A 21130-nucleotide genomic window follows, 5' to 3' on the forward strand; every position below is an offset into this window, starting at 1 on the left:
GGTGTTGAGCTAGCGTGCGTCAACGGTAACATCCAGCCTGTCACTAAAAACAGCTATAACTGCTCCGCAGAACACCCGAGACAAATGTATTATAACGTCGGACTATCGATGTACATGTCAGTGTTGGTAGAATCATTTTAGAAATTAAACCAACCTTGCATGGCATTGGAATAGCTTACACTTTGTTCCCTGTTGTTGCTTAGGCTACGGCAGCGGCGGACTGATATTATCTCCGGGCTAAAATTCCGCTGCTGCTGAGAAACTAGTCCCTCAAAATGTTTTATCATTGAAAATGCAAGGTTGGTTTAATTTCTAAAATGATTCTACCAACACTGACATGTACATCGATAGTCCGACGTTATAATACATTTGTCTCGGGTGTTCTGTGGAGCAGTTATAGCTGTTTTTAGTGACAGGCTGGATGTTACCGTTGACGCACGCTAGCTCAACACCAGGTTAGCAACAGTGATTTGTGCAAATATAAGGAATGGATCAAATGTGCTGAAAACGGTCTCCACCGACCTATATCACACCGGCTCAGTTGTAAATGAGGCCCTATGTCCAAAATTCCGGAGTATTCCTTTAAAGTATCATGGCTAGGGTGACCAGATGTCCCGCTTTGTGCGGGACAGTCACGCATTTTCATTACTTTTCACACGTCCCGCAAATTGAGACGTCGTCCCGCATTGTTATTGACAGTCAGACTCCAGTTTTGAAATGCGTGTTTTATAATCTGGCATTTATCCAATAGCTGTTTGGAGAAAGCAGTGAGGGCTGTCATCAGGGGTCGGGGCGGGCTGTTTGATCGTGTCAATCAAACTGGGACGCGGGCGCAGGTTATGGGCGCGCCCACCAACAACAAACAATGCGAATCAGATCAGAACGGCATGCAGCGCGAGACATGGAGGGAAGCGCAACCCGTACGACTGAGAAGAGGAAATGCAGCTGTAATAAAGACTGGGAAACTATCTATCCAATGCAAGGCGAGTCTGGTAAAGTTTGCTGTGAAGTTTGCTTGAGTCATTTTTCCGTTTCACACGGAGGTGAATACGACGTGAAACGACACAGACAATGCGAGACAAAACATGTTGAACTTGGGAAAGTTGCATTTAAGCAAGTTTTTATATATATTCATATTCTAAAATATATTTGTTAAGTTTTTATTTGCGGGCTGTTATGTGCTACTGAATCAATCAGATGGCAAAGCATAGTAATGCCATGAGCAAAGGGGCAGAATAGAAATGTTTATTTTTTCTCATAGTTCTTTTAGACTACCTTGATGCATTGGTAGCTCACATTGTCCCACATTGTCCCACACAAACGTAGTCTTTGTCCCACGTCTGGCGAATTGGGATCTGGTCACCCTAGTCATGGCACAGCAGTTAAGTCGACTGGTCGACTAGACGACACAGCCCCTACACTGTACTTATTTATTTTATTTTTTTTCCTGTTCTCGCGGCCTGCTTTAGGAGTGGTTGGCACGGCAACTGGTCGTCCTCATCACATCCTTTTTCTATAGCGTCACATAACTAACTAAAATGAAACAACTGACATTTAAGCCTGCATCAGGATTACATTAACTACCTAAAAGGACAGAAACCATCCTTGAAAAAAAAAAATAAAGATTTGACATGTACTTTAGTGTTTTAATTTGGCCCAAGTCCCTTTCATTGTTTGTAACAACATAGCTGTTTTTTTTTTTGCATTTCAAAGTTTTCAGATTGGCAGCTTTATTAGAGTTACCGTGATTTACATACTGAGTCAGCCGTGGATGAGAAGGTGTAGCTGGTCTCCCACTAACCACGACTCTGGAAGTTTGATCCCCATATTGCTGCAGATAAACTGAGAGGGGGGGGTCACAAAGCGTCAGCTCACAGCCACATTGTCATGTCGTGTTAACGTGACTTCAACCTACCTATACCAGTCAATGCACACCAACTGTCCACTGCCCTATGCATGCAAATACACAAAGACGAGGAGGATGAATCACCAATGCAGCTTTGCATGATCGGTCTGCTGACTGTCCACTCCATCTGTTGAAAGTCTGCATCCCTGTGTTAGCGCCAACAACATTTGTGAGTCAGAGGGAATTTATCAAATGCTGTAACACAGGAGTCTGATGTTATTCCCAGTGAAATTATGATTTAGACCTTTCTAACTAGGCCACAGAGAACGCTGGTGAAATCAATCCTCTGCATCAGATATTATTGAACCCTGTCCATTCCTGCTCTTTGATTAAACTTTGATTACGCCAGCAGCTGAATTAACTTTGGTTACAACTGTGTCAGTATCACTGATTTACTACAAAAGGAAAACAAGAATGTGGTAATAATACTGTTAATAATGAAATACTGTTAATTGTTAAGTGTGCTCTGTATCATTGGTTGCGGGGGGACATCAGCGATCAGAGACATTGGAGACATTGATTAACCTACTTACTGTGTCTGACCCTGCGCACTAAGAGCTAATACTAACTGGGAGTTCCATCTCATTTGACAACAGCTATAGCATGGAAAGAGGCCAGTTGCTGATGGATACTGCTATAGCCGTCTGGATGTACAGCATTTTCCAGACAGAATAATTATAAATCTTTCTTCCGGGCGGCACAGTGGGGAGGTGGTTAGCGCTGATGCCTCGCGGCGAGAAGGTCCCCGGGTTCGAATCCACGGACCGATTGGGCCTCTCTGTGTGGGGTGTGTCCGTCCGGGTACTCCGGCTTCCTCCCACCGTCCAAACACATGCTCATCAGGTTGATTGGAGATTCTGAATTGGCCGCAGGTGTGCCTGTGAGTGTGAACGGTTGTCTGTCTCTCTGTGTTAGCCCTGCGATAGACTGGCGACCTGTCCAGGGTGTACCCCCGCCTCTCGCCCGATGACAGCTGGGATAGGCCCCACAAGCGGTTACAGAAGATGAATGAATGAACATCTTTCTTCCCACATAGCTCCTGGATCCCATTCTTTTTTCAATAGAAATAACAAGAAAGTATCAACAGCATTTACTGCCTCCAAAGTCATCCCAGGCAATCTGACCAGCTGATACCTCGTATACCTACTGACCGAAAGTCATCGGCTTTGTAGAAGGTGCTGGGGAATGGATTACATGCACCAGCGTTACGTATTTAGAATACAAATTATGAGTAACTGTGTTCCATTATAGTTAGGATACAGTTACATTTTTGAAATCAATGGATTACATGACGGTACTTTTATGTTTTATGTGTTTATTCACTCTCTAAATAAATTAAGGCAACTTAAGTCGGTGGTAGTCATCTGCAGTTCTACCAGTTACTTTGCTAACTTCCATTTTTAAAAAAAAAAGTTGTAGGTTGCTACATGCTTAGTTGACGTGCCACTTGACAGTCTTGAATGTGCTGATTTGCTGTTCTGAAATTAGATCGTGTGGGTTTATAGCATGGACTTGTATAATTGACGGACAACAGAACAGCTCCTCAAAAGTGAAGCCAAAGCAAGTAGAGCTCCCCCTGGTGACTGGCTGCAGTATAGGTCATAAGCTCCTCCCCCTCCATTTTAGTGGATGGAACTTGGGCCAAACTAAAACACACGTCAAATCAACTTTTTTTCAAGGACGGTTTCTATCATTTTATGTAGTTAATATAATACTACCCAAAATGTTTCCCTGAACATACTCAAGTGTCCATTTTCAAGTTTTGTTATTTGACGCAGTAGAAACAGGATGTAAAATCATGATTCAGGGTTTCCCATGCAATGTTTGTACTATGGCGGCCCGCCAGGGTCCAATTTACTCCGCCATGGTCTCATAACGAATCGGAAATAGTTTTGCGTTTTTGAAATTGCTCCTGAAAGCATCTCGAAACTGAAATATTCTATTTATTTATTCAGTAATCATTAACCAATATTACATATTAATCAGCGCTATAACAAGTTAATTTTAGTAAAAAGTCCATCTTTTCAAAAAGCATTTCCAATCAATATAATGAGACTGTTTTTAGTGCTGTTTTTTTTTTTTTTTTTTTTTTAACAATCTGATCTTCACAACATTTGTTTGTGATGTTTGTCGAAGTGGATGATTGCACAGACTTAGGAGCTTTCTGAGGACCTCAGAAAAAGACTTGCTATTGATCATCCAGCTGGAAAATCAACAAATCCACAGTCAAACGAATTGTAAACAAAAGGAGGAGATTTAGGACAACTGTTATCCTCAGTAGGAGGGGTCAGCCAACAAAGATCACTCCGAAAGCAAGACGCATAATGGTCTGAGAAGGTCACAAAGGAACCCAGCGTAACTTCTGAACAACTAAAGCCCTCTCTCACATTGGCAAATGTTAATATTCATGAATCCACCATCAGGAGAACACTGGACAACCATGGAGTGGCAAAGGACAAAGACACTGCTCTCTAAAAACAACATTTACCACAATACTACGACAAGAAGTGCATTGTTCTTTCCCTCCCAGTCCCTCATTTAGACAAGTGAACACATTAATATGTGTCTCTTGCAACAATCAGGAAGACTTACCGAGGTATGCCCACTTTATACTGGAGTATCAGCCGGTAGCTGCTAACTGTTACCAGAGGCTACAAGAATTATTACAAGGATCAGTTCGGGTTCCAGGCCGTAGGCGACACTTACAAGACAATGAAATAACTTCTGTTATTGCACTGCATCACCCAGAGGCCAAGATTGAATTACTTTTTTAACATTACAAAATACTCAGCCAAGTACTGCGCTTAAGTCTCTGCGCACACGGCTAACGTTCACTGAAATAAATGAAGCAGCGCTGTCGTCTCCGTGAATGCAGCATTAGGGGATCGTGTGCTCGTGTAAGAACATCTCAGGCAAATAATGGTGCTTCAGAAAAGCTTTCAGCACTGACAAACATTAGTTTTGTGTACAGAAAAAAGTTCCAGCTAATTCACATCCGAAGACAGCAAGTCTGCGTGCCTTGTCAGGGACTGCCGTTGTCAGTGTGTGCACACAGATGCAGCGGCACTAAACTTTACAGTGCTCTAAGCAAACGGCATACGTCACAAAATGTGCTCATTCAGATTTGGGTACTGAACACAGTCTCACAGTTTAAGCAATCAAATTGCCAGGGGTAAAAAGTAGAGAAAACTAATGCCAGGACCAGACCACACACGGCCCATCTTTTACATCTTTTCGCCCAGACCGTTCCTGATATGATGTTGTTCATCATGAGGGGACGTCGTTGTTTTGTGTAAAATCTTCCGTTTTATTGTGGGAGAAAAGTTACATCTGTTTTTCTACTGTAGCCTATGAGCACATTAGGGCGTCGGATACGTAACTACAGATGGAAAGTTATTTACGGACCAGGTGAAATGCGTGAGTGGATAATGTGGACAGAACCGTGTTCAGCTGATGCTGAGCATGTCATCTCTCCAGTAGATGTAAATATAGAAACTCACTTTCCTTGTTCCGTTGAAGTAGTGTTGTTTTTGGCGGCCTGTTTTAATTTTAGTTTTAGTCTAGTCTTTGTGTCAAGCTGTCATTTTAGTTTTTATTAGTTTTAGTCATGTTCATACTCTTTTTAGTCTAGTCAAGTTTCAGTCAACTAAAAGTCTGAGCATTTTAGTCTTATTTTAGTCAGAATTATCCATGACTATTAGCTATTCGACGAAAACTGATGACATTTAGTCTAGTTTTAGTCAATGAAAATTGTATTTTAGTCTCTTTTTAGTAATGCAATTCTATTTAACCCAGTCAATATAGTATAAGTACCTTGTAGTATAGACAAAACCAAAATTTTCTTTTAGCCAAACCTATTTCAAACAAGGTTCTTATTATATTATTGTTACCTTATAGACTCAAGAATACATCCATTCCAGACACGGAAGACGGTGATTTGAATTTACAACATATTTATTTTACTATTTATTTACTATTTGCCGCACTTCTCCCTATCTTTCACCACAAGACATTCGGTTTTATTTTCCACTTCGGTGTATTTAAAGTTTTTCCAAATGTCTTCTCTTCTTCTTCTACCAAAGACCCCCGGCTGGCCCGCCATCGTTCCCTTTCTCTGTCACGCTACTCAGTACTCACAGTTCTCTCGCTACTCAGTACTCACGCAGAGTCGCAGACTCACTGGAGCAGCTGCATCTTCTAAATAATGCCGCGAGTGGAGCTTGAGGAAGTGACGTCGCCTGCGAGAGAAACGGGCTCTCTGGACACAGGAAACAGAAAAACTACAAAATAATAATAATAACGCGACTAAACAAGACAAAATGACGTTGTAACATTTCGTCTCGTCTCGTTTTGGTCAACGAAAATGGAGAGACATTTTAGCATAGTTTTTATTTTGTAAACCACATTTAGTCTCGTTTTTATTCGTCAACGATATTGCATTATACATTTAATTATAGTCATCGTCGCATGACCAGCATTTACGTTACGTCTCGTCTCGTTTTAGTCACGTGATAAAGGTTCGTTGACGACAATATTTAGTCATAGTTTTCGTTGACGAAAGCAACACTACGTTGAAGGCCCTTGGCTTACTTGTTATTTATGTCAAACCTCTCTAACTTCCGGATTAATATACACCATTATGACTGACTGGTCATGATTATCTCATTACCATTGCACGTCTCAGTGGAAGGGATATATTAGGCAGCTAAGCGGACATTTTGTCCTCAAAGCTGATACGCTGTAGGCCGGAAAAATGGCCAAGCGGAAGCATTTGGGCGACGATGAAACAGACCAAAGCTACAGCTCTTGTGGGTTGTTCCCTGTCTGCAGCGGTCAGTACCTCTTAAAAGCGGGCCGAGTAAATCTAGTTTCATTCTTCGAAGTCATTCATTTTCTCGGGGTGGCAAGAACAAGAGCGAAGTTTGTTCTGGCCAGGTCGTTTACACTTCACGAGCAGCTCAGGTGCAAAACTCGAAAGTTCTCATAGGGCACATTGCATATTGCTAGAGGTTTGGGACACGGATGACAAGAGGCACTTTTCTTATTTTCAGATGTTAGTTTTCAGTCGTTATCAGCTGGGATAGGCTCCAGCAGACCCCGCAGCCCTTCACAGGAATAAGCGGTTACAGAAGAAGATGAAGAAGACGGTCGTTATGGCAACCTTGCGTTCGGCATGCGCCCACACACAGTATGCCGACGACTATCCGGGAGAGTTCAGCGCTTAAGCTGCAAATATTAGCATCTGGGAGCTCACGGAGCGGCTGCTCGCATTTCCGTATTAACCACGCCCACTTCCAATTTCTGACCAGTCACAGAATAGTTGTCGCACACGACACGAGAAAAAAGTTCTGATCGGATGATGTGTCGGGAACAAGCTGTAAGGACTCCCAAAGGCGGCAGTGAGAGGAAAATGGCGTGATTCTGTTCTTGCAGCCCTGGAAGCCAAATTTCTCTGTTCTTGCGAAGTATGTAACACTCCTAAGGAAAAGCAAGTAACCAGTTGACAGGTAGCCGAGACTCACTGACGCACGTGGAGACCAGTCAGGGTGCCCATGTTGACCCCTGCACGGAAGCCTACAACGGAACTGGACCACGATTCGATGTATCCTGTATCGTGTTTTCTTTTGCGTCACGTTCTCTTTTAGGAGGGAGTCAACACGATCGAACACCTTGCCATTTCCTTTAGCGTCTGCTTGCTCGCAGAAAAATGTGGTTTTAATGTTCTGGCTGATCTGTGTATATTAACTCCCAAATACACACACACACACACAATAGTGCGCAGTGCCCCAGATACAGCTGATCCTTACATAACTCGTTTTGAGTCAGGAGAATTGACAGCGTCGCCAGCCTTCCCCACCCCCACTGATCACACACACACACACACACACACACACACAATCCCATCTGGATTACTGGCGATACTGAATTATGTCGAGATTATGACTCATGCCGGCGGTGACACAAGAAGCTGGCTGATGGGCCGCTTCCCTGTCTTGCTATCTGATCTCCAACGCAGAAATGGAAAACATTCCACCTTCTTCAGACCCGCAAAACCGACGCCGGTGGTGACATTTGAAAGGCTGAACAAGAAAATACAAATGAGACGTCTGAAACAGGGCAGGAGGAGACTGCATAATGTGATATTCGACTCGGCATGCTTTATTTTGTCATTACCCAGTTCGGTAGCAGGCAGGCTTTCGCTTTTCCAGATAATAAATGCCGATTTTGCTTTCCTGTCAGCATCGCATTGTGAAGATTTGCTCCTTGTGATTATTTTGCACCTGCATTCCGCCAGCCATCTAAGCGGTTTCTAAGCGACAGAAGGAATTAGTTATATTTACCTACGGTATACCGACAAACAAAGATCCAGCGTTCAAAGCTGTTAATTAGAGCAGTTCTCCTGCATAGATGAGCCGGTGTACGCTACTGACGTTTGTATTTCCTTTGACTCTGCCGGTTGAAAGCTGTATTGAGATAACTGTGCTGAGCAGTGCTTTCTGCAGTTAGGCGCCGTGAAGAGTTGCAGCTTCTTTTCGGTTGCTCCATAAATTCAAACACAAATGCAGGTGTGGCCTTGCCAATAACCACAGCTACAGCTACAGCTACAGCTGCGCACGCACACTGCATGTATGCATAACTTTTGGAGCTGGCTTTCATGTGGATCTTGCTTAGACATGCTCCAAATTCTTGATCCCAAACTGACCAAAACTCTGTGGATCATCTGCGGGATGATCCACAGAGGCCCCTCCCCTCAACCCATAGGACCCAAAGGCCCCCACTAACGACATTCTATTGCAAGACACCACAGGACACCTTCAGAAGGCCCATGTCCGTTCTCTGTGTTTAGGAGGCACAATGATACATACATTTGTTTTAGATGTTTGAAGGATGCGCCTTTGGGCTTGATTTGCGCTGTTCTTTTAGAGATGACTTCACAACATTTCAGTCATTTCAGAAACATGTGGTGTTAATATTCAGTGTCTCCATTGTCACCTTAGAGAATCCCAAATTACAGAGATTAATTACTGCAGAGCTTTATGTATTTTCCCACCAGGTGTCTCCTTGCTGTGGGTTTAAGTCAGGGATTTTAACCTATAGCGACGCTCTGTTCTGTGTGCCCAGCAAGCCCTTTATCAGTGCCGCCAACATCAGCTGCTGTCCGTGGTGCTGATCAGATGCTGGTTTGCAGGACAGGAGCTGTCCTATCCACTACTCGGACATAGTAATTGTCTGACAACTTATTTTCAGGACCCACGACAGAATCTCAGAAAAATACAATTTGAAATAAACTGCACAAATTCTATAAAGGATAATTGGTCTCAAGGTAAATGTATTTCACGGCTTTCTTGTTCGAAAAAATAGAGAATGTCACACTGATGAACGCTCCACTTAAACTCCTCTGCTGCTTGTCACGGAAATGATGTTCCAGCTTTCAGACTTCAGTTTAATTAACTAGGTAGCTTCAGCGCCGCTTGCTAATTGCCTCCACTCCAGTTCCTGAGTTAGCGGAGCACTGAGCTGCTGTCTCCGTGTCCGCTCCGGCCCCCGAGATAATCGCCCTCCAGCCCGGCACAACATGAGCCGTGCCTTCTTAACCGTCAGCCCGCTGAGCCTAAACCTCCCCGCCAGCTCGTTTTCCGGGTCCTGAGTCATCAGCCTGCTGGCCTCCAGTAAGTTCCACCCTCTGAATTAGCTAGAATCTAGCCCGACTCCGCCTCCAACAACTCCCAAGAGTCACCTTTCAGAGCGGCCAGCTACTCGGTCTCTCTCTTTGCTTGTTAGGCCTAGCCTTTGAGGCCAGACACCTCCTGGGACTGCCGGCGGCGGTCTTCCAGCTCAAAACAAGTCCGTTTCCAACGAGATCATACTCCTCCCTTAATCCCTGGGGGTCATTATTCCGCGGGATGCGTCTAGCCATTAATTCCCCATCAGGATGCATGTGTCACAATGCAGAAAATGCGCCTCTTTCCCTCCGATCCTCCCAGAACCATGCCACTGCTTCCTGGTCAATCCAGGTCAGCCTGTTTAGGCCCAAGCCTCAGAAGGTCAGCGCCTTCACCAGTAGCCTTCTATCCAAATACATTCAAGTGAACAGACCAGTGAAACGATGCTCTCCAACTTGGTAATAATTATGTTTATTTGACAGTGCAGGTTTGTTTGTCTATAATAACAATTAAGGTGCATACAGTCGGGATTTTCTGGAGAAGTGGGACGTGCAGCTGGTGAGGAACAGACCTGTTTGCATGGAGGGGCTAAAATCTAATTAGAGACTAACTCACACCAACTGTTTCTAAGGCAACAGACAGGCCAATATTTTATTCAAAAGAAAACAACTTCAGCATCATTAACACTGCCAAATCCAGCGAGCTATAATGTGCCTCCCGGAAATATCCACGAGAAACAGGCGCTAAAATTGATTACGGACTACATCCTTCAACTGCCTTACATGAAACCATACTTCATCACTACTACTAGGACGCTTGGCGTTCACTTTCTCACCCATGGACATTACATTACCCTTTGTGGAGACAACAAAACGTCCAGAATCATTTCAGATGTCACCAACAGTTACCTGGCAACAGTTCATAATAGCTAGATAGCTAAATACAATGACACTCAGGACTACACCATGTGACCTCGTGATTAGAGCACCCCGGACACAAGAGAGGGCAACTAATCGATGAATGAACTGAACAAGAAGAAGACCCTACGTTTTACATCCATAGAATACTCATCATGGTACTTTGTACTATTCCTATCTACTACTAGTCATGCTATTCTGTGCTATTACTATGTAGAATGTTTACTGCTGTGTGTCCCTCCCTCCCCTCCCCTTCCCTCCCCTCCCCTCCTCCCTCTTCTTGTGAGTATCTCTGGCCTGGAGTTGTGCGTTTCCTGTGAAGCTCCATACTACATCTGTTGTCGTGGTCTCATCAGCCTGCCCAGTCTTCATGGAATCCTGCAGTTATTCCTCTTACATTTTCAAACTGTCATGTAACATCATCAGTTTGTATCATAAGATTCCACATGTACACTTTAGTCAGATATGTGTATCTATGACAGATGTATGTTTATCTTGCCGTTCTCTTCTCTCTTTGCTGTTCTCTTCTCTCTTTCTTCTGTCTGTACCCGGCTGGCCTTAGACAGATGGGTTCCTCCATATGAGCTGGGTTCTGCTCAAGGTTTCTTCCTGTTAAAAGGGAGTTTTTCCTTGCCACCGTCGCCTTCAGGCTTGCTCTGGGGGTTTCAGGCCGGGTTTTTGTAAAGCGTCTTGAGACGATTTGTATTGTTATTGACGCTATATAAATAAAATTGAATTGAATTGAATATGTATGTCCTCTTCTGGAAGTTCTGGTTAATTCTAGTTTAGCACAAATAACCAGACTGTTGATGATGACCGTTAACTTCCGATCACTGTATTAAATCTGTCAAACCTCATTTATAAGGGCGCCAGTCACCGATGTTACATATCCAAATTTTACTTGGTTCTTGTTCATGTTACTGGACTATGGGTGTAACCGCTAGTTGACGAGTAAACAAATAGTCGACTACTAAAAAAGTCAATGACTAATCAACAGTAGCAACAGCATCAATATGCAGCAGTGCTATAAAGTATGCATAAACTGACACTGCGAAACAAAAGGCATAACATCTGAAACACTTTTTGGAAGATTCCAAAATGGTCTTCCTCGGGAAAATAGCTAATGCTAGTAGCTTGCCTACTGCGTGTGCGGACTTGGCATTCAACCGAGGCAACAATAATCTTATTTGTGTGAAGGACCGTGACAGTTTAAAGTTGTCACTTTGACTGACAATTTGTTAAAGGAAAGAATTATTTTAGTGCTGCTGCCACTTAAAGGCCACTGTCACCACCATCAGAGGGAGTTTTATTTATTTTAAATGAATGTGCTTACAATATGTTCCTTCAGTGCCGTTGAGTTATTAAAGCAATAGTCTCTTTTAACACTAAAATGTGTCTGTTGAATAAAAAAACATTACTTTTTCTATTTAGGCTTAAAGCAAAGGTTGTGTGATGTTAGATCTTATACAGGAGCACACGTGAAACAGTATAAAAAATGAACAAGAGCGAATATTCAACATTTAACAGCATATACAGTATGTGTACTAAGAATGCCAGATAATGATTTAAAAACTCAATTTGCTTTTTATTGTGTCTGACGGTGTTGACAAAAACAAAGTAACAACTGGAAAACGCCTATTTTAAAAATGCAAATCTGGGCGGTTGCACCGGTACATTTCTGAACAGCCAAGACCTTGGTCTATAATGATGTATTTTCAGATTTTGTAATTTTGCAAATTTTTGATTTTCAAAATTAAAACCCGTTTTATCCAAATTCTCAAGAATCAGTGCCAGTAGACAATACGTTTAGTAGATGACAAGTCCACCATCAAAACAGTCGTTAGTTGGATCCCGATATTTGGACAGAACTGAAACCGATCTTGTATGATATAACACATGCAACGAAAGAAGAACTGTTTTAACTGGAAGCTTATCTCACACTCTCTCTCACACACACATACACACATTAGTTTCCTAAGCGCCACGTGACATACAGTAATAACAACGGGCTTCGGCGTTTCAAGCAGAACAGGTTGACAGGAAGTGGGCTGCGATCCACCTTTTCCGTTAATGTGTCATGTTTCCTACCTGTAAGATACCTGCTTCCTGAAGGTCAGCTGGACGAACTCTTCCTCCATCTGGGACACTGACAGCTTCTCCCCTTCCTCAGCTCCTTCCATGCCCTTCTTTCCAACTACCTATAAACGTGTAATGACGAGTCCATAACAGTGACAATTCAGTATACTCCTTTAGTAGGCTTGAGAGAACTAAAAGCTCGTTGTTGACTAGGCCCACAAGTAAAAGGAAGCAGGATTCACACACCAGCACACACACGCGCACACACACCTGACAGCTGCTGTCGACTTTCGCCGTGCCCCGGGAGCTCTCCTGTACCCCGAACACATCCTCCTCCTCGGCCACGTCCTCCAGCCCGAGCCGCTCCACAGCCGGAGCGGCGCAGTCTCTCATCATCCTGCGCTTTTTTGCCCCTAGCCCCCCGAACGATTGATGATTTTGCAAAGTGTGTTCACTGCGCTAGGCGATCGGCACGCCGCCGTCTCAGGTGCTTCCTGTTGTGTTCCTGTGTTTTTGAGAAGTTGCTATTTCCGTGGGTATTTAAATGAGGCTCGCGTCTGTGCCATCCTCCGCTGCGTCTTACGCAGTCGTGAAAAGTTGTGGGTGGCTAACAAGGTTTCAGCTCCAGGTACATGTTGCAGGAAATCATCTCTCTCTCTCTCTCTCTCTCTCTCTCTCTCTCTCTCTCTTCCCCCCTCCTCTTCTCTCTCTATCTATTACCACTCTCTCTCGTTCGCGCTCCCCCTCTCTCCCGCTGTTTTTAAGATATTGACTGAAATAATAATAGAACAAGCCTGTTGTTAACGACAAAAAACATACATTCTTCTCTTGTACTACTAGGTGCTGTCACTGTGACTCCGCCCCTTGAATGAAACAAAAAAAAAATTACTGAAAAAGTGAGAATTCTGTTCCGTCTGGTAATGGGATGTCCGGCTATTTTCAAAGATCTGACTATTTTGCCTCGGCTCCTGTGGCTTACAAATGGCTCTTCATTTATTTTCCAATTGGAGTCTTTTATTTTATCCCCATTTAGTGATTATGACTGGTTTGTGTGTTGGTAAGCAATTTTTTATTTTCTGTTTCATAAAAGCCTTATTTTTTTTTGTATGTTTCAGTACAAAAAAATAAATACAGTGACTACCGTTTAATATTTTAATCAGAGCTTTTAAATGAACAACCAGGCCGTATGAACAATACAGGCCAAAGTCTAAACATTATGACATTATTACACAGATAAAGGTAGGGGTGGGACCCACCCAAAAAGAACAAAAGAACCTATGAATCAACATGCTCAGTCGGATTCCTTTGAACAAGAACACGACTTTACTGCTACGGAAGGAGATTTGCACAAATTAATTATTTACGTCCTCGTGGTTTCATGCCATCTCAGCTTACAAACCAAAACAGTTGTCCAAATCTACAGTGGTGAGTCATGAGGCATGTAAATATGATAATCCTAAGTGTAATTGGTAGGATGGTGTTCTAACTGCAGTCCAGCAGGGGGCAGCAGAACTCATCTTTTAGAGAGTGAGTCTTCAACTCAATGAGTAAAGTATGGAAATAATTCAAACATGATCTTTTTTTAGAAACACATAATGGACTCGTCTGTATTTATCTTTATTCAGTTTTCAACTTTATATATATGTAGCATCAATAGCAATGCAAATTATATCAAGACACATCACAGAACCCGGCCTGAAACCCCCAGAGCAAGCACTAAGGAGACAGAAAAACTTTCCTTTTAGCAGGAAGAAACCTTGAGCACCTCATATGGAGAGACCCATCTGCTTGAAGCTGTAGCTATAAGCTGTATCAAAAAGGAAAGGCTTAAGCTTAAAGGGGAATTACCGTTTTTTTTACAACCTAGACCTTATTTCTGGCATAAAATACAATCATTTACTCACCCATATAACTTTGGTGTCATTTGGAGTCGTTCGGACGATATTTTGATCCGCGTATATCCTTAAAGTGGGAGGGACTGGGACATTATCATCATCCGGGGTCCGTAGATTGACCTACTGACCTAGATTGTATCATCTTTGACTGCTGTGCGCACCCTGCGCGGCTTCTTTACCTGTTAATTTGCTACTACTAGTTTTTTGCAACATGGCTGAATATTTTTCAGATTCTGAGGTAGTGGACAACGGCTTTGTTTATGATGGACGTCCTTACCTTTTTGAGCCAGAGTATACGGATGAGGAGCTCGTTGAAAGGAGGATGTGGAGGCAGAGAGAGGAACAGCTGGCCAAAGAACAACAAACCGCTGCATGTCCGCGAATAGATAACAAGTAACTCTGGACTCAACAGGGAATAGCACTAGTGTATCATAACAAAATATTGGTTGAGTTTTGCGGCAGATAATGCATTATTAAGAGTCTGCTTTGCGGTGCCCCAGTCATATGGATATACACAGATCTAAATATCGTCCAAACGACTCCAAATGACACCAACGTTACATGGGTGAGTAAACGATCGGGTTTTATGTCAGAAATAAGGTCCAGGTTGTAAAAAACAGTAGTTCCCCTTTAACCTTAGAAGTAGAGATGGTGTCTGCCTCCCGAAACCGAACTGGGAGCCTGGTAGCTGAGGGCTCTACCTTCCATTTTACTTTTTGAAACTCCATGAACCACATGTAAGCCTGCACTTTGAGATCAAAGAGTTCTGTACTGATTTGGTACTATGAGGTCTTTAAGAAACACATTGGAACTAGACGCATCGCCTACAAGATCCTCCTGCTCACCTACAAATCTCTCCATGGACTCTCACCACAATACCTCACTGATCTCCTCCACCCCTACACTCAGTCACGCTCCCTGCGGTCCTCTGACAAGGACCTGCTGGCCATCCCCCGGACCAGGTTGCGGACTTTTGGGGACAGAGCTTTCTCTGTCAATGCTCCCACACTCTGGAACACTCTACCACTCCATGTTCGCTCTGCCCCGTCCCTGCCCATGTTCAAAAAGCACCTCAAAACATTTCTTTTCACAAAGTCCTTTGACCCCTAACCCGCCCCCCCCCCCCCCCCCTCCCATTGTTAAGCGACCTTGGGTACTATGAAAGGCGCTATATAAGTCCAAGCTATTATTAGACCTTTAAGGACCTTGTATGTAAAAAGGAGGATTTTAAATTCTATTCTGGATTTTACAGGGAGCAAATACAGAGTCTAAAACTGAAGTAATATGATCTGCCTTAATCTAATACCCGTTGATGCTCTCCCTGTAGCGTTTTTAATCAAGTGGAGGCCTTTTAAAGAGGTATTTGGACAGCCAGACAGTAATGAATTAATCCAGCCTGGAAGACCCACACGCATGAACTAGTTTTTCAGGGTCACATTGAGACAGGATGTTCCTAATTTTGAAAAAAAAGTACGAATTAAAGGTCATATCCTCGTCGAATAGAACACTAAGGTTTTTCAGTAGTACTGGAAGCCAAGGTAATGCCATTCAGAGAAACATTCGAATTTTTTTGTTGCATTATGATTAGTGAATCTCTGAGATGTTCAGGGACAAATACAGTGACTTCTGTTTTGTCTGAGTTTAAGAGTAGGACAATACAGGTCATTCAAGCCTTTATGTCTTTAAGGCATGTTTGGAGTCGAACTAGCTGATTTGTTTATCTAGTTCCATGGATAAATATAGCTGTGTGTCATCTGCATAGCAATGGAGCAATGGAAATTTATGCAGTGTTTGCTAATAATATTGCCTGAGGGAAGCATGCACAATGTGAAGAGTATTACTGCATAAGTAGAGAATCATTGCTGACATGGACAAACTGGAATCTGTCTGACAGATAGGATTTAAACCAGTCTAATGCAGTTAATTCAATCCTCATCACGCTTTCAAGTCTCTGTAGTAAAATATTGTAATCAACAGCATCAAATGCAGCACTAAGATCTAACAAGATGAGTAGAGAGACAAGTCCATTGTCTGAAACCATGAAGAGATGGTTAGTAACTTTAACCAGCATTTTAAGTTAAAGATGGTTGATGCTTTAGATGCTGTAATTGCTGAAGTGAGCTTAGAAATGTCTATTGGAAAGAAGGACTCTAGATATACCTTCAATAAAGTTAAAAGTAGCTGTACGGCAGATTTGTTTTCAGACATTCCTTCTGTTTGTCTTTGTGAACTCACTTTGCTTCTTACAAACCGGAATGATCAATGAACATTAACACGTTCACCTGGGTGGGTTGCCAGGCCAAAACAGCTTTCAGAGCTGTGAAGCCACAAAGCACACAGGCATTGTCTGGCCCATTGATAAAAACTCAGAATGCTGACACTGCTGAACCACAGCCAGTCTAACTCCATGTGCGTCCGGTCTGACCCCAAACTTCCAACAACCTGTCCTAGCTTACCCTGAAACATCCCATCACTGGCTGCCTGGCCCAGTTGCTCTTGGCCTGCGGGTGCATGGCACTGCTAAGCCCCCTGACCTGGCTAACCAAAGCCATGTGGGATTAGATGAAGCCACTGTGGAACAAGTGATATAGGCAGTGACCCTTAGGTTTACGTCAGAATTCACTGTTGGTTCCAAACTTAATTTCAACTACTCTTTATTTACTTTTACTCTATTAATGTACTATATATTTTTGTGTTATGGCTTCTATGCATAATAGGGCCGCAATTAATGACCATTTGTATAGTCGGCAAGTCACAGACTACTGTACAATAAAACAATGGTTTCAGCAATAAAATACACTTTCTTTCCTTTAACAAAAGGAATTGTCAGACAAAATGACAGCATTGCTCTTTAAATTGTCATCGAAATTTATGTAGTGTTGCCTAATAATATTGTGAATGGGAAGCATGTATATTGTGAAGACCATTGGTCCAAGCAAAGAACAATGAGAACTTACTTTTGTATACATTTCTTTTTGTTTTCTTGGTTGTTATGAACATGAAATGTCCCCAAACAATAAAGATGGAACACATCAGGCAAAGGTTAACTGAGGAGGTTCGGAGACACAGACATTTGTATGACTCGTCTTTCAGTCGCCATTGTTGAAAGTGAAGCAAGAAGTGGGAAGTGAAGCAGGAAGTAGAAACAAAAATGAACCCGACTGGCAAGAAGGACACAGCGCCGACTAGCATGGGTGGCCTTTTTACAGAGAGAGCCAGACTGTCAAGCGCACAAGTATAAATGGCTTGTTCTGGCGTTGGCTACGTGTGTTGGTTACGGCCCTGTATGAGCCTTAAGCAGCGACCAACCAGATGTATAGATCAGGATGTTTTCAGGAGCGCCTCTAGCCATTGTCCTCGGTTATGGAAGTTGCTTCGAGGAAGTTCACCTCACTGGTAAGGATGGAGCCAGAGATGGTGCAAGAGCTGGAGCTGTGCTTGCAGTACTAACATAGACGAATCTGTGCTCATCTACTGTTGTTCTTCTCTGGGACCAAAACCCCTAGATATTAGCTTGACTCAAGCATGTGTTGAGACATGCATTCTTGAATCCTTGCAATATTTTAAGATATGCTATGTTTTACAAAGATGATCTGGTGCTTTACTAGGTAGGAGAGTTGGTATATATACAATGGGGAAAATAAGTATTTGATACACCGCCGATTTTGCAAGTTTCCCCCCTTATAAAGAATGGAGAGGTCTGTCATTTTCATCATAGGTACACTTCAACTGTGAGAGACAGAAAATCACATTGTATGATTTTTAAATAATTAATTTGTATTTTATTGCATGAAATAAGTATTTGATCACCTACCAACCAGCAAGGATTCTGGCTCTCACAGACCTGTTAGTTTGTCTTTAAGAAGCCCTCCTGTCCTCCACTCGTTACCTGTATTAATTGCACCAGTTTGAACTCGTTATCTGTATAAAAGACACCTGTCCACACACACAATCAATCACACTCCAACCGCTCCACCATGGCCAATACCATAGAGCTGTCTAAGGACACCAGAGACAAAATTGTAGACCTGCACAAGGCTGGGATAGGCTACAGGACAATAGGCAAGCAGCTTGGTGAGAAGGCAACAACTGTTGGTGCAATTATTAGAAAATGGAAGGGACTCAAGATGACTGTCAGTGTCCCTTGGACTGGGGCTCCATGCAAGATCTCGCCTCGTGGAGTGTCAATTATCATGAGAAAGGTCAGGGATCAGCCCAGAACTACAAAGGAGGACCTGGTGTATGACCTGAAGAGAGCTGGGACCACAGTCTGAATGGTTACACACTAGTAACACACTACGCTGCCATGGATTAAAATCCTGCAGCACATGCAAGGTCCCCTTGCTCAAGCCAGCACATGTCCAGGCCAGTCTGAAGTTTGCCAATGACCATCTGGATGATCCAGAGGAGGCATGGGAGAAGGTCAGACCAAAATGTGGTCAGACCAAAAGTGAACTTTTTCGTATAAACTCCACTCGCCGTGTTTGGAGGAAAAAGAAGGATGAGTACAATCCCAAGAACACCATCCCAACTGTGAAGCACGGGGGTAGAAACATAATGCTTTGGGGATACTCTTCTGCAAAGGAACCAGGACGACTGCACTGGACTGAGGAGAGGATGGATGGGGCCATGTATTGTGAGATTTTGGGCAACAACCTTCTTCCCTCAGTAAGAGCGTTGAAGATGGGTCATGGCTGGGTCCTCCAGCATGACAGCCATGGCAACTAAGGAGTGGCTCTGTAAGAAGCATTTCAAGGTCCTGGAGTGACCTAGTCAGTCTCTAGACTTAAACCCAATAGAAAATCTTTGGAGGGAGCTGAAACTCCGTGTTGCCCAGCTACAGCCTCGAAATCCGAAAGATCTGGAGGAGATCTGTATGTAGGAGTGGGCCAAAATCCCTGCTGCAGTGTGTGCAAACCTGGTCAAGAACTATAGGAAACGTTTGATCTCTGTAATTGGATCTCTACTAAATATTAAGTTCTGTTTTTCTAGTGTATCAAATACTTATTTCATGCAATATAATGCAAATTAATTATTTAAAAATCATACAATATGATTTTCTGGATTTTTATTTTAGATTCTGTCTCTCACAGTTGAAGTGTACCTATGATGAAAATGACAGACCTCTCCATTCTTTATGAGGATGGAAACTTGCAAAATCAGCGGTGTATCAAATACTTATTTTCCCCACTGTATATACTAGAGCAGGTAAAATCTCTCTCTCTTCAGTTGGAATCCTGAATGCTTTGTCTCTGCCATGTCCTCTTCATCCCTCCTCTCCGTCTGGTAGAGTTTGTTTTGGCAGGCCTTGGTGTCTGATGTGTGGGTGGTGCTGGGTCACTCCAATTCTGCTGACGGGGTCTAACCCAACATGAGATAATGCCATTCCAGAGGGATCGTGGCTAAAGCCTCTTTTTCTGGCTCTCAGGTATATAAAGAGGAGGCGGTTGTAGGGCTGGGAACAAAAACACTCCGGAAACATTCTTCGTTTACTAATTTTTCTCATCACTCGGGTCTTTTATTCTTGCCTCGTCTCCATATATTCATCTGGTGGACTCCGAGCTGAGCATCTGCTAACCTGAGCCAAATTAGACCTAACCGTATTGAGTCACTATGGATATCGCCATCCAGCACCCCTGGTTCAGACGTGCCATGGGCTCCATGTACCCTGCCCGGCTCTTTGACCAGTTTTTCGGAGAGGGTATGTTCGACTACGACCTCTTCCCCTACACCACCTCCACCATCAGCCCTTATTACAGACAGTCGCTCTTCCGCAACCTTTTGGATTCTTCCGGTTCCGGCATTTCCGAGGTAACAGAATGTGACTCTTAACTTTTCGCTGTGGCGAGTCTTTAGGGCTCCTGATTTTGTCTGGATTGTCAGTTTATAGTTACATGGAATCATAACTATTTCTTTCCTGTAAACACATTAAATGAATGAGTTGAAATGTCTATATATTGTGAACAATTTTACACTCGTCCGTTCCTCAGGTGAGGTCTGACAGGGATAAATTCACAGTCTACCTGGACGTCAAGCACTTCTCTCCTGACGAGCTCAGTGTTAAGGTCACTGATGACTATGTGGAGATCCAGGGCAAGCATGGAGAAAGACAGGTAGGTATATGATGAAAGATCTTGTTTGCTCCAGTTCTGTTTGGGCTCTATGCCTAATTTGAACATTTTATTTGATGGTTTAAATAGGCTGTGAAGGATGTGTCATTATATTTATGCTGGATTTGATGACCTGCCATACATCCCACAGTGTCTTTTTATCTGGCCCCACTGGCTTCAGTACTTTCAAATACAATATTATATGCAAAGTTTGATCACTACTTGATGCTAGAGCAAAACCATAATTATAGCCGTACGAATAGGGTAGTTCATGGCATCACCTCCACTGTTTTTCAGGACGACCACGGTTATATCTCCCGCGAGTTCCATCGCCGCTACCGCCTCCCTTCCAGCGTTGATCAATCGGCAATCAACTGCACCCTGTCAGCCGATGGTCTGCTGACCTTGATCGGGCCAAAGGTCACAGGGGGGAATGAATCTGGCCGCAGCGAGCGCACCATTCCCGTCACCCGTGACGACAAGCCGAATGCTGCTGTGTCCTCCTAGAGGCCAAATGGTAGAGGATGAATTGGGGGTGCTAGAAGAAGATCGGCCCCCCCTC

At 43.3% G+C, this 21130-nt stretch overlaps 2 protein-coding genes across 3 annotated transcripts in view; one reads left to right on the forward strand and one right to left on the reverse strand.

Annotated features, from left to right (window-relative positions):
• The window catches only part of LOC311509109 (diacylglycerol kinase zeta-like), an 86186-nt gene extending 72951 nt beyond the window's left edge, over window positions 1-13235 (reverse strand). For both annotated transcript variants that reach the window (XM_084574166.1, XM_084574165.1), the window contains exons 1-2: window positions 12834-13235; window positions 12576-12685 (exon numbers count right to left, since the gene is read on the reverse strand). In XM_084574166.1, the coding sequence (XP_084430292.1) occupies window positions 12576-12685; window positions 12834-12959 (236 nt within the window). In that variant the 5' untranslated portion in view covers window positions 12960-13235. The remainder of the gene's footprint in view (window positions 1-12575; window positions 12686-12833) is intronic.
• Window positions 13236-20003: 6768 nt separating this feature from the next.
• Window positions 20004-21075, forward strand: cryaa (crystallin, alpha A; the record flags this gene model as incomplete). Its single annotated transcript, XM_084574149.1, has 3 exons — window positions 20004-20269; window positions 20449-20571; window positions 20866-21075. Exons 1-3 carry the CDS (start codon window positions 20072-20074, stop codon window positions 21073-21075), a joined length of 531 nt encoding a protein of 176 aa, XP_084430275.1. The 5' UTR covers window positions 20004-20071.
• Window positions 21076-21130: the final 55 nt, after the last annotated feature.

This window comes from Chelon labrosus, assembly GCF_963514085.1.
Source record: "Chelon labrosus genome assembly, chromosome: 24".
Classification (NCBI taxonomy): Eukaryota; Metazoa; Chordata; class Actinopteri; order Mugiliformes; family Mugilidae; genus Chelon; species Chelon labrosus.